Source organism: Sinohyriopsis cumingii, chromosome 18, assembly GCF_028554795.1.
Source record: "Sinohyriopsis cumingii isolate HCF-2022 chromosome 18, ASM2855479v2, whole genome shotgun sequence".
NCBI lineage: Eukaryota > Metazoa > Mollusca > Bivalvia > Unionida > Unionidae > Sinohyriopsis > Sinohyriopsis cumingii.
The window spans coordinates 23,261,194-23,276,340 of NC_142978.1; the positions used below are offsets into that span (position 1 = coordinate 23,261,194).

Here is a 15,147-nt window from a genome sequence, read left to right on the forward strand (position 1 = left end):
AGATCTGGTAATTTTTGTTTTATTATAAGCTGATGTTACTGATGACAGATAAGTACATTTTGTTAAAGTCCACGTGAAATGCCTGAACTATGTAAAGCATTTGTGGAATGAAACTTTAGAAATAACTGATATGCTTTTCTTGGTAGAGATAAGATTATGACACACAAGTCAATCTGTATCAACTATCTTTAGAAAACTGTTAAACAATATGACAAAGGCTTTGAGATTTAAATTCCATTTTAATGAGATAAATAAATTCCATTTTAATGACAGAGATAAATATATTCCATTTTAATGAGATAAATATATTCCATTTTAATGAGATAAATATATTTACTTCTCACAAAGAAAGATAAAATATAAGTAAATGGTGCAAAGAATTTCCCAAGTGTGCCAAATGCATATTCCAAGAGTGCCACACAACTCTTGCACACTGGAAATTTATTATTTCTTTAAAATAATGGCAGTTTAATGTAAAATATGATTTCATGTATTAGACTATTGTTAAGAAGTCTGCTTTTATATCCATTAGGAAATGAAATTGCCTGATTAAAGAAAAAGTTACCTTTGGTATGAATATATTTAATATCATAATAAAAGGGAGGTTTGGGATTAAAAACTGGTTGTTCCAGAATAGACTTGTTTACGTGTGTCAAAGGAAATATGTAGAATTAATATGGTGAAGTAGAAGGGACTAAATGATGATGCCATTGGAGATAAGACAAAAGTTAGCTTAGAAATTGGCTGGACAAGGTTTTACCAGTGTCTTACCGCATATTTGATCTGGTTTGGATGGTAAAGAATTCCACCTTGTTTATCACATTTAGCCATGTGCTGTCGCTCGGGGTCACCTGCCACGAGTACTTCAGTTTCTCCTTCAGCCTGCAATGTACAGATTCACCGATGCAAAAACTTAATCCTGGAGCACTAGGTTTGAGTTAGTACTGCACAGGTAGGTTCACTGTATATACAAAGCCTAGTGCAATCAAACTTAAACTGTAGTGTAATTTTTCCAAGGTAAAGGACAGATGTTATGGCATGTTACTGTAATTTCAGTCTATTGAGACATTTTATTGCTTTCTTTAAATGTCTGAAAGGAGTGGACTTTTGTTGGCTAAAGTATATACATGTAATTGTTGAAATGTCATTCAAGTTTTGCTATATTACAGTCACTGCTATTTTATAGGACGTTACCTTATTTGGAATTTTTGGAACTTTAAATAAACATGTCAGAAGACAATGAATGTAGTTATTTAACTTGTCTTGGCAGACCAGTCTGAATTTCAAGTCGGTCATAAATCATGCACCTGAAAAAAATTGTCAAACTTAGTCTGTTATCGATAAGTTACCCTGTGAATAGATATCTTCATTTTCTTCCTTGAATATAAGAAAACAGACATACCCAGAAATAAATGATGTCCCAGGGCCACCATGGTTGCTAACAGAAGCATGATGTCACAAATACATGGGTCAAATTTGAAAGTGCTTAAAATTTCATGTCATTGAATTGTAAAGATGGTAGTTTTAAATGATAATTCAATTAAAGTACAAGCAAGACTTACAGGTGTTTCAAATCAGCTTGTTTATGAGTTTTAAATTATTAATTGTTGATTATTACCCCGTTCAATCATTAATGAATCTTAGTTCAAGGGTATGACCAAAAATCTGATGCTAAGTTTTAATTTTTAGCACCTGCCTATTGTACAAAAAATGTGGGAGTCTGTCGTAGGCAGAACTAAGTTTCACCACATGACAGATGAGCAGATGGATCGATGACAAGGATCCTACCTTTTACTTCCAAAATTGCTTGAATGAAACATGAATTAACATTGATACTCAATGATACAGGCTCATCACACACACACACACACACACACACACACACACACACACACACACAGGTTTACCGGTTCCAAATTTCGGCACGTATTCATCAAATCACTAAGCCTGTCTGCAAATCCAGGCTCAAATGCATTTGGATCTATTGCAACGTAACACTGTCCCTGTTTGAAAAAAAATGAAAATACAGAGGTTTATGAATGCTGTATGAGGGAATAGGCAGATACATAAACAGGAAAGAAGAGACCGATTCTCAAGGAAAGCCAAGGAGTTAAAGTGAAACTTTCCAGAGTCTATATTTTAAATTAATGCTTGTGAAGTAATTTAAAAAGTTTTATTGTTCCACATGATTAGTGTAGTCAACTCTCTTGATATGTATTCAAAAAGTTTTATTATTCCACATGGTTAGTGTAGTCAACTCTCTTGATATGTATTCAAAAAGTTTTATTGTTCCACATGATTAGTGTAGTCAACTCTCTTGATATGTATTCAATATTGAAAAATATGAGATTGGTTTAAGCAGCATCATATATCAATAACAATATAAGATTACACATAAAATCTACATCAGTAATGTATGCATAAATCCAAATATCTAAGGGGGTTAACAGACAAAAGCAGGGGAGGTAAACCTGTTCATCCTGGAACATAGCTCACATAGAACAATTGAAGCATTAACAGTCTGCATATTTTGCAGTTTGCATGAAAGCAGACATAATGAATTTATGGTTAAGTACAAAATGAGTTCTCATACCTAATGATGAAATAAAAGCTCAATAAAATGAAGCTTGTTGGGAATTTCTATTCCTAATGTTGTGCAAGAAACACAATATGATAAAGTCTTGTTGGGAGTCTCCATTCCTGATGAAGTTTTCTTGGGAGTTGCAAGAGGTTTGTTATAAAATGCACCTTTTTTGTATTAAATTAGGCCTTTAATATTTGAAGTAGGTAGTTGCTGGCTTGTACTTTAAAAATAAACAAAATAATATGGCCACTTCATGCAGACACAGATGAATGATCTGTCTTTGAATTAAACCTGTGCTGAATACCAGCAGATAAAATCAATCACTCCTATTACATGTGACAAATACCATGACAGTGTAGTCTCTTGCTGACACTGAATTTTTTTGTTGTTAATAAAGTACTCATACTGAATTTTTTTGTTGTTAATAAAGTACTCACACTGAATTTTTTGCTGTTGATACAGTGCTCATACCGAATTTTTGTTTCTGTTAATACAGTACTTTACTTAAAGCAACAAACTTACAAAGTGCTGTGTAGTTCTAATGTAGGTGGATAAGAGTTTACGACATTCGAAAGTTTTCATATTGCTCACAGAAACTGAAAGTTATCTGGTCATAAAGTAAGTAGCGAGGACCTTTTACAACACCAGTAGTGAAATATTTTGACATTTATCCATGAAAAGTTTCATTACATTGGTGTGCACATACCAAATCTGCCTTTTGGTGTGTATCCTTCCATGTCCTTATGTTCGGACCATAGTGAGCACCGCTAAGGATTCCACAGAACAGTTCCACCATCATGGAAAGGCCATACCCTTTGTAACCAGCTGCAAACATAAGTCAAACTTGTGTCAGAACCATAATACGAGTCAAATACTTTGAAAATGACTAAAGTGTTATTTGGGCTAATATAGAAATATTTAGTGACCTCAACAAATAAAATCAGCATTGTTCATCATGTGGCATTGAGAATCTTATAACTGTAATCTATTCAATTGAAATCAATGAAATTCATGGAAAATTTTTAAATTTTTGCTCACCAAGGCTCATATAAATAGAAAGGATTTTTCATGTTTCAGGATTTTCTGTGGAACCAATCTTTTATTTAAGATCATCCATTAATAACAATAAAAAAAATTGTTTTTTTTATACGGGGGAAGTTGATTCTCATGCATAATGAGATACTTAGACATGTTTGGCATCGATTACTTAGACATCTTTGGCATCAATTACCTAGACATGTTTGGCATAGATTACTTAGACATGTTTGGCATCGATTACTTAGACATGTTTGGCATCGATTACAATGTTCATTATGTTTATTCTTCAGCCATAACAAAACTTACTTTCGAATTAGCTGCTGTGCTGGACATAATGGATGTCAGATGTAGCATCATTTTCATTTTGGACCATGTAGGTACATGTATTGTGAGAAGTCTTATTCAGATAACCTTTTGGAAGTAGCAGAGATTTTGATATATTCAAGATGGCCATATTGAGGGTCAAATGGCATCATATTCATTGAGGACCAAATAGCTACCATAAGATCTCTTCTGCTGAAAACCCTGTGTCAAAATATCTTTCCATTTCAAAGTAGCAACAAGGTTTAAAAGATGGCCACTAAGTGGCTATATTGGATGTCAGATCAGTACCATTTGTAGTTGGTTCTGCACTAGTTATTAACTACTTCTGAATCTGGGACAATGGAGAGAATGTTGTCATACTTTGATGCCACTTTCATGTATTGTGACTAAATGTTTTTTATATGTAGTATTAGGGAAACAACACATTACCTAAAGCAGACAGCTGATAAAAATGGATGATCCCATGTGCTTGAGAAATGAACTTTAGGGATATTGAATTTAGCAACATCAGACAAAACTAACTTCTGAAAGTGCAATAAATGATTTATAAAATATAAAAACAACAACAAAAGTTATTGGATAATTTTCTTCCAAATTACCTCTGAAGTTCTGGAAGTGAAAATTACCAATTAGATCAAGCAATCTTTTGAAAGGTTTGCATCTGAAGCAAGGTCAAGCTGTATACTCTATCACCCAAATTACACCCAACAATCATGTACCAAAATAAAGGGAATTCAAATTTAATTTTGACAATTCCTAAGATATACAAGGTCTTTTTTTAAAAGCAACCTCTGAAATTCTTTTTCTTTAAAAATCAAACCTTGTGGAAACAATAAAACTGCAAGAATGCAATTTTTAGGACCAATTAGACTTTGTGACCACATCAGACATCAGATTGGCATCATTTTCATTTAGGGCCAACCAGACACCATAAGCCTTTTAGTGAAATCTTAATGTTGATATTCTGTAGCAATAACACAGATTATAACATGGCTGCCATCATGAATATCAGATTTAGCACTATTTTCATTCTGGACCAAACAGGCATCATAAGAAGTCTTTCTGTTGAAACTCTATGTTGACTATCCATTCAGGTAATGTAGCAACACTGTGGCAGCCATATTGGATGTCTAATTAGCACCATTTTCACTTTGGACCATGTGGTGAATGTGAGCTTGACAATCCTCCAAGTAGTTAATAGGAGAAGCAGCAATAACGTACTAAGAGACAGATGGAAGGACAATGGATGATAATCAATGTAAGCTCTCCTGATTTATGACCAGTTGAGTTAAAAATCATTTAATTTGCACGGCTTCTTTTACATTTAAATTTAAATGTAAGAACCTTACTAAATACCTCAAAACAAAGTGCAAATTTGCCTGGTCAATGAAATAAAAGTGGTTACTTTGGGTGTGCTGGGCTTTAATCTGAAAACAGAAGACACTCTTAAAACTAAAAATGTACAAGACAATGTAATGTATTTCTTAATGTGGTATATTTCAAGGATACGTCACATGGTAATTACACCTGCAGAAATGTTTTTTTTTAAGAGAATGTGGATTTCTCCATTGAATTTGTGGATCTGGGGGAAATTTGGGAGATCTTGACTGAATGGGGAGAAATCCCATGCACATGAGTATGGGGGGGGGGGAGATCTTGACTGAATGGGGAGAAATGCCATGAATGTGAGTATTGGGATGGTTGGGAGATCTTGACTGAATGCGGAGAAATCCCATGAATGTGAGTTTTGAGGTTGGATGGGAGATCTTGACTGAATGCGGAGAAATCCCATGAATGTGAGTATTGGGTGGGGTTGGGAGATCTTGACTGAATGGGGAGAAATCCCACGAATGTGAGTATGGGGTTGGGGGGTTGGGAGATCTTAACTGAGTGTGGAGAAATCTCATGAATGTGAGTATTGGGGGGTTGGGAGATCTTGACTGAATGGTGAGAAATCCCATGAATGTGAGTATTGGGGGGTTGGCAGATCTTGACTGAATGGGGAGAAATCCCATGAATGTGAGTATTGGGAGGGTTGGGAGATCTTGACTGAATGTGGAGAAATCCCACGAATGTGAGTATTGTGGGGGTTGGGAGATCTTGAGTGAGTGCGGAGAAATCCCATGAATGTGAGTATTGGGGGGGTTGGGAGATCTTGACTGAATGGGGAGAAATCCCACAAATGTGAGTATTGGGGGTTTGGGAGATCTTGACTGAATGTGCATTTGTCCACTGAATTTGATGATTTGGGAGAATCTGACAGATCATGACTGAATTTGGTGTTTTGGTAAAAGAGTCATTTGTCTTCAGTTACTCTTCCTAAAAGTGGATTTTGTACGCAGTGAGGTTTTTGGTTTTAAAAACTGCTGATTTTTTTATCAACATTTTATCAAATTTTGTGGAATTTTCATGTATTTTTTTAACAACGATCAAATCAGTTAAGACTGACTGCATCAAACCCATATGAAACTTTCCATGTCTGTGTTACTCCAGTAGTTACACAAGCCAGACAACTGCTCATTGTAATTTGTACAGTTCTGTCTTTAAGATCAAGATCTCTCCATTTCAATACCATTATAGCAACAACAGGACTAATTTTATTAGGATTAAGTAAAAGTTATTAGTGAAAAGGGATTGTGGAGCTTATATAACCTCTTTCCCGCTTTCTCAACATTTCTACTGTCTCCCAGAACAGAAAGGAATATAATATTGGTAGTTGTTTTCAACAGCTTTGTTACATACAGGTTTTTTCTGTCCCTCCAAGTGGAAAGAGACCTTCACATTTACTCGGATCCAGAGTTTCCTGAAACAAAACTGAAAATAACATTCTCTTCGAGAAAAAGATAGTATTTCTTACATTTGATTGCATCTGCTGTAACGCAAGTGTTGCAACACTTAGTGTGGGCCATGTATTTCCCTGCAATTGTTTGTCCCATGTCCCCCAAAAATTGACCCTATGCATCCCCCTTGGCATACTTTTTGTCTGAAAACAATCAATCAATACATCTACAACTTTTCATTTGTGGACGTCCATACATGTCTCTGTTGGTGTTAACAATGTCCAAAGTCACAAAAGGTCATAAAAGTCTAAGATGGCAATAAATATCTATTTTGACAAAATGTATCAGGTAATGAAAATTTTCAATGCTGCAATGTAAAGCCATTTAATTAATGATTCTGTTAGTTTGAAAAGCAAACTAATTAAAAATGATGGGTATTTATTATAATAAATTCCTGCAGATAATACGTGTATACTAAAGTTAAACGAGAGCAACATCCAGAATGGAAAATTCCATTTACAGTTTATTTCAGGTTAACCAGATATTCAAAATATGTTCAAGTTACTGTCATACATGATACAACTCTCACTACAATAATGTAAGTATTCAAACAAAATATGCTAGTAAACTGCAGACCACAAAGTATGATTTCAAAACTGTCAAAGAAAATATTATCTAATTTTTAAAGCACTCTTAGCGTATTATGTACTATTATTTTCACTTGTCCATTTAAAATGGTGTGTCCTCTAGATTTGGAGGGAGGGGAACACAGAATCCTCTAGCCATAAAATCATATGAACACCGTATCAGAGTTTCTAAAATAGTTACATCTATTGTAATGGCTCATGACAAAAAGATCAGTATGGATTTTATGGTACAAGGCATCTAACTGCCATAGCAAAACAGTTCATGACAAAAAGATCAGTATGGATTTTATGGCACAAGGCATCTAACTGCCATAGCAAAACAGTTCATGACAAAAAGATCAGTATGGATTTTATGGCACAAGGCATCTAACTGTCATAGCAAAACAGTTCATGACCAAAAAGATCAGTATTGGCTTTATGGCACAAGGCATCTAACTGTCATAACAAAACAGTTCATGACAAAAAGATCAGTATGGATTTTATGGCACAAGGCATCTAACTGTCATAGCAAAACAGTTCATGACAAATAGATCAGCATGGATTTTATGGCACAAGGCATCTAACTGCCATAGCAAAACAGTTCATGACTAAAAAGATCAGTATTGGCTTTATGGCACAAGGCATCTAACAGCCATAGCAAAACAGTTCATGACTAAAAAGATCAGTATTGGCTTTACGGCACAAGGCATCTAACTGCCATAGCAAAACAGTTCATGACTAAAAAGATTAGTATGGATTTTATGGCACAAGGCATCTAACAGCCATAGCAAAACAGTTCATGACTAAAAAGATCAGTATTGGCTTTACGGCACAAGGCATCTAACTGCCATAGCAAAACAGCTCATGACAAAAAGATTAGTATGGATTTTATGACACAAGGCATCTAACAGCCATAGCAAAACAGTTCATGACTAAAAAGATCAGTATTGGCTTTACGGCACAAGGCATCTAACTGCCATAGCAAAACAGCTCATGACAAAAAGATCAGTATGGATTTTATGGCACAAGGCATCTAACTGCCATAGCAAAACAGTTCATGACTAAAAAGATCAGTATTGGCTTTATGGCACAAGGCATCTAACTGCCATAGCAAAACTGTTCATAATACAAAAAGCAGTTCATAATATCAATCTTACAAATTTACCAGGACTTTGAAACACAGCGATAATACGTTTTTAAATCCTTATTCTTGTCATGCAGGTTCATAAATTACTACAGGCGTAAAGAGTCTGAATACAAACAATGAACTGATTTTGTCATTCTGAGTAATTTGCTATTTAGTGTAATTTAATATAGATTGTTTGAACATGGCTAAAATAGATATTTATTGTGACAAAGTCCCAGCCTATTTTAATTATGGAGTGTGGTCTCTATTGAGAGGAAGCCGTGTTACAGACTGACTGGTTTGCAGATGTAGCTGGATTACAGCATGGTATTTTTGCAAAGGAAACCATGTTACACAGAAATCAGTTTGTAGAGGAAGCAAAGTTACAAAGAAATCAGTTTGCAGAGTAAGCCAGGTTACAGATGTTTTCAGTGGATGATGGGTTACAGAAGGGCCAGTTTATTAAAGGAGACTGGTTACAGAAAGGCCACAGAATGCCAGGTTACAGATGTTTTCAGTGGATGATGGGTTACAGAAGGGCCAGTTTATTAAAGGAGACAGGTTACAGAAAGGCCACAGAATGCCAGGTTACAGATGTTTTCAGTGGATGATAGGTTTCAGAAGGGCCAGTTTATTAAAGGAAACAGGTTACAGAAAGGCCACAGAATGCCAGGTTACAGATGTTTTCAGTGGATGATGGGTTACAGAAGGGCCAGTTTATTAAAGGAGACAGGTTACAGAAAGGCCACAGAATGCCAGGTTACAGATGTTTTCAGTTGATGATGGGTTACTGAAGAGCTGGTTTATTAAAGGAGACAGGTTACAGAAAGACCACAGAATGCCAGGTTACAGATGTTTTCAGTGGATGATGGGTTACAGAAGGGCCAGTTTATTAAAGGAGACAGGTTACAGAATGGCCAAAGAATGCCAGGTTACAGATGTTTTCAGTCAATGATGGTTTACTGAAGGGCCGGTTTATTAAAGGAGACAGGTTACAGAAAGGCCACAAAATGCCAGGTTACAGATGTTTTCAGTGGATGATGGGTTACAGAAGGGCCAGTTTATTAAAGGAGACAGGTTACAGAAAGGCCACAGAATGCCAGGTTACAGATGTTTTCAGTCGATGATGGGTTACAGAAGGGCCAGTTTATTAAAGGACACAGGTTACAGAAAGGCCACAGAATGCCAGGTTACAGATGTTTTCAGTTGATGATGGGTTACAGAAGGGCCAGTTTATTAAATGAGACAGGTTACAGAAAGGCCACAGAATGCCAGGTTACATATGTTTTCAGTCAATGATGGTTTACTGAAGGGCCGGTTTATTAAAGGAGACAGGTTACAGAAAGGCCACAAAATGCCAGGTTACAGATGTTTTCAGTGGATGATGGGTTACAGAAGGGCCAGTTTATTAAAGGAGACAGGTTACAGAAAGGCCAAAGAATGCCAGGTTACAGATGTTTTCAGTCAATGATGGGTTACTGAAGGGCCGGTTTATTAAAGGAGACAGGTTACAGAAAGGCCACAGAATGCCAGGTTACAATGTTTTCAGTCAATAACGGGTTACTGAAGGGCCAGTTTATTAAAGGAGACAGGTTACAGATGGCCCAGTCCACAGAAAAAGCTAGCTTACAGCTGGGTCTGTTTGCAGAGGAAGCAAGGTTACAAAGAGACCAGTTTGCAGAAATGTTAGACTTACAAAGAGATTATTCTGCAGACAAAACTGGGTTTATTGACAGCCTAGTTTGCAGATGAAGTCATGTTATATAGAAACCACATTGCACAGATAGCTGACTTACATAGGCCAGTTTGTCGAGAAAGCAAGGATACAGAGGGATCAATTGCAGAGGAAGTCAGGCTTACAAAGAGACCAGTTTGCAGACAAAACTGGGTTACAGAGGGCCCAGTTTGCAGATGATGTCTGGTTACAAAGAAACCAGTTGCAGAGGAAGCTGATTTACAGAGGCCATTTTGTTGAGGAAGCCAGGTTACAGATACCATTTGTACAGAAGCCAGGTTAGATACAGTCCAATTTTACTACTGAAACCAACTTACAGATGGCCTTATTTGGTGATCAAGCTAGGTTAAATACCGACCAGTTTGCATCGGGGACTGTGGCACAGGAAGCATGGTTACAGAGAAACCATTTTGCAAACAATGATGGGTTACAGAAAGACCAGTTTGAGGATCAAGCTTGGTTACACATGGACCAGCTTGAATTTACTGTACCAGAAAGTTAGACCTTTAAATATAAAATAAAGTAAATCTTGGGAAACTCTTTTATTTGCTTTTGACAAATGCGACTCAATATAACCATGAGCATTGTTCTTTTGACCAAAAATAACATTTCAATATAAAGTTATCCTGGGAAATCCTGCTGACATAGTCTGATGATTATCCACTGATTAAAAGTGAATGTAGAGAGGGTCTAATGATAGTTTTAATCTGGGGCGATTCAGGAGTTAAATAACATGCCAAGAATCTGTCATCAGATGAGGCATATTTTGTCAGTATACAAGTGTAACAACTTCCATGTGTAAAAATATGAGGACTGTTTTATCACCTAATGGTTTATTTTGCATTGTACAGTGATGGCATGTGTATATTTAGGTCAGAGCATGGAATAAATTATTTATGACATGCCATTCTTAAACTTAACATCATAACATCACTGCCCAAAAGATCCATATCAAACAATTTAAACCAAAACCGATTCAACCGATACAAGACTGGGGATGCATTTTTTTTTTATTTGAAGAGAGAAGGGAAAAATAGAAAATGAATCAACAAAGCAAATGAAACAAAACAATTACTGTTCAGCGACCTTAAATGATGAAAAATGGTGACTTCACCTTTCCTGACGAATCCATTGCCCACCCTGGAGGAATCGGTTCACCTTTCCTATGGGCAATTTCAACCTGTGAATAGATGCAAATACAGTACTTAACACTTATTCCTGTCTTTGAAAGGGTATATTGTTGTAAAAGAACTTTGTTTCCTAATTGACATGGAAAAGGCACACTAAAAAAGGATTGATTTTTCTTAAAGTTTTGTTTCAACACAACATATAAAATGGATCAGTAACCTACACATGAACAGAATGCATAATGCTATTTGCCATTTTCTCCAAGAAAGAACTGATATTTTCTCCAGAGGAAATCATGTTTTTGTAAGATGAGGTATATCAATAGGGTGTCAAATTTAAGGATATGCAAGACTTTCAGTATAAAAAGGAAATTGGAAAAGATGATTTGTTCTGAGAGGTTTTGGTGTAGCTTATAAACCTGAGTATGACTGCAGTTTGGAGACTTAAAATCCTGTAACTAACTAAATATCTCATCTTTAGGCAGCTGCAACCTGGTTTCCAGCTTTTGAACCATCTGCATATAAGGACACTTGTACCATTTGTATAAAGGGACATTTGAACTGACTGTATACAGGGATATATGGCTATGATGGGAGGTTCTGAATTATTGAATTTACTCGGAAAAATGAAGCACTGGTTAAAACAATTTTAACTGGCAAACATCAAATATTATTTTAGGATGATTTTGAAAACCATTGGGGTAAATTAGGAACACAGCATTTTGCAGTATTGGCAAAATAGATATTTGCTGTTTTAAGATGAGGAATAACTAAAATAAGATGGAATGAAATTTCATTTCTAAGTGACATTGCTTTGGTTTTGGGCATAAACAAAACATCACATGCTGAGTTCGATAAGGATAGTTGGTTATCAGCTTTCTAGTACTATGGGACAACAGCTGAAGTGTTGGTATAGTCCTTTTCAGGTTTAGGTACTCATACCACTGTTGCTTCTCACCATGAAGACAAAAAGTTACCAGCTTCCAAAATTGTATTAAAATATTTTAATAATATACTGAGCGATGCAGGTTTCAGAAGTTGATAGTGGACATCATTTATTCATGTTGACGTGTCTGAGTTCAATCAAGAGAGCAAATGTGTAATGTGTTTATATCAATAGCTGTATTGTATCACACTAATCATACCAATCATACTAATCATACCAATCATATCATACCAATCATACTAATCATACCAATCATACTGTATGCTCCCCTAAAAAAAGTTGCAGCCTCTTTCATATGGCTGTAAACTCACTAAAAATGGGTTGAAATATATCAGTTTGTAACTGTCACTATACCTTTCCCAGGGCCACAGCTGTTGTAGCCATGTCCAGGACAAAACTGTCGCCATCTTTTGCTGGTGCTGCCATGCATATTGGATTGGTACCAAGAATTTCCTGGAATTAAAATATCTTTAAAGTTAAAAAAAAACAAAAAAACATTCCGCAATATGTGTACCTCAATTTTCAGTACTGAACCTTCACAATTACTCAATTTGCAGTTAACCAAACCCATCTGAGTTTCTGAACTTTCACAAACTATTCAATTTTGAAGACAAGCAAAGCAATCTAAGTTTATAACCTTCACAAATTACTCATTCTCTCCAACTAACTACTAGGACAAAAAATGTCCACAATGTAAACGAAATTAATCAAACTCTTTACAGCAAATAAGTATATACCGATTGTGATTCACAACTAAATTATTGCTAAATAAAAGGTGACAGATTTCAATTTCTCCTTTGAATACATTCACCAATCACACTGCATTAGAAATACTATATTAGCCTGCTACATAATGAATCCTGCCCTACTAAAAGATGAAAAACGTCTTATCCTGTTTTATTTTTAGAGAGACACAGGGAAGTAACTCTTGCCCATTACCTCCCCTTAATACCAACAGGTGTTGCAATTTTTCGCTTCACTGCCGTGCAAAGCACATGAAGTGCAATAGCCTCCAAAAATCCAGCCCTTTTTGTGTTCCTTTGGTCCTATCCGATGTTCATTTGGGATTTATTGTGTGGTTTTATCAATCTACTGCAGGCTGCATGCTTTATATTACAATTTCAGCCAAAAGTGGCTTGCAACTTGTCAGGACTTCATCTTGTAAGACCACCATCCCACCATGCTTATACAAGGTCATTACGAGTTAGCGTACCTTTGACTTCATTCACTTACTGCTATGGAGTTCTTATTAGCGAAATTCTGAAGTGCTGCTTGACAATCATGTACAAAGGGAAAAGAGTAACTCAATGCCCACAAGCCGAGTCACACTGAGGATCATGTACAAAGGGAAAAGAACACCTCAATGCCCATGGGCCAAGTCACACTGAGGATCATGTACAAAGCTGCAACAGGTTCAAATGCAGCCTTAACTGTGCAGGTTGTGTGTACTGCAGGCATGCACAGACACAATTCAATCATTATTTGCAGGTTATATGTACTGCTGGCATGCACACAGACACAATTCAATCATTATGTGCAGGTTGTGTGTACTGCTGGCATGCACACACAATTCAGTCTTTATGTGCAGGCTGTGTTCTGCTGGCATGCAGAGACACAATTCAATCATTATGTGCAGGCTGTGTTCTGCTGGCATCCACACAGACACAATTCAATCATTATGTGCAGGCTGTGTTCTGTTGGCATGCACACAAACACAATTCAATCATTATGTGCAGGCTGTGTGTTCTGCTGGCATGCACACAGACACAATTCAATCATTATTTGCAGGTTGTGTTTACTGCTGTCATGCACACACAATTCAGTCTTTATGTGCAGGCTGTGTTCTGCTGGCATGCACACACAATTCAATCATTATGAGCAGGCTGTGTGTACTGCTGGCATGCACACACAATTCAATCATTATGTGCAGGCTGTGTTCTGCTGGCATGCACAGAGACACAATTCAATCATTATGTGCAGGCTGTGTTCTGCTGGCATGCACACAGACACAATTCAATCATTATGTGCAGGCTGTGTGTTCTGCTGGCATGCACACAGACACAATTCAATCATTATGTGCAGGCTGTGTGTTCTGCTGGCATGCACACACACACAATTCAATCATTATGTGCGGGTTGTGTGTACTGCTGGCATGCACACACAATTCAATCATTATGTGCAGGCTGTGTTCTGCTGGCATGCACACAGACACAATTCAATCATTATGTGCAGGCTGTGTTCTGCTGGCATGTACACAGACACAATTCAATCATTATGTGCTGGATGTGTGTTCTGCTGGCATGCACACAGGCACAATTCAATCATTATGTGCAGGTTGTGTGTACTGCTGGCATGCACACACAATTAAATCATTATGTGCAGGCTGTGTGTACTGCTGGCATGCACACAGACACATTTCAATCATTATGTGCAGGCTGTGTGTACTGCTGGCATGCATACAGACACAATTCAATCATTATGTGCAGGTTGTGTGTTCTGCTGGCATGCACACCCAATTCAATCATTATGTGCAGGCTGTGTGTACTGCTGGCATGAACACAGACACAATTCAATCATTAAATGCAGGCTGTGTGTTCTGCTGGCATGCACATAGACACAGTTCAATCATTATGCGCAGGTTGTGTGTTCTGCTGGCATGCACACAGACACAATTCAATCATTATGTGCAGGCTGTGTGTTCTGCTGGCATGCACACAGACAATTATTATGTGCAGGTTGTGTGTACTGCTGGCATGCATACAGACACAATTCAATCATTATGTGCAGGCTGTGTGTTCTGCTGGCATGCACACAGACAATTATTATGTGCAGGTTGTGTGTACTGCTGGCATGCATACAGA

At 36.8% G+C, this 15,147-nt stretch overlaps 1 protein-coding gene across 4 annotated transcripts in view; it reads right to left on the minus strand.

Moving 5' to 3' along the window:
• Nucleotides 1-15,147, minus strand: part of LOC149776220 (uncharacterized) — a 54,781-nt gene that overhangs the window by 2,432 nt on the left and 37,202 nt on the right. For all 4 annotated transcript variants that reach the window (XM_089942609.1, XM_089942608.1, XM_089942610.1 and 1 more), the window contains exons 7-12: nt 12,641-12,739; nt 11,328-11,393; nt 6,689-6,749; nt 3,291-3,409; nt 1,908-2,003; nt 772-882 (exon numbers count right to left, since the gene is read on the minus strand). In XM_089942609.1, coding sequence (XP_089798735.1) covers nt 772-882; nt 1,908-2,003; nt 3,291-3,409; nt 6,689-6,749; nt 11,328-11,393; nt 12,641-12,739 — 552 coding nt within the window. The remainder of the gene's footprint in view (nt 1-771; nt 883-1,907; nt 2,004-3,290; nt 3,410-6,688; nt 6,750-11,327; nt 11,394-12,640; nt 12,740-15,147) is intronic.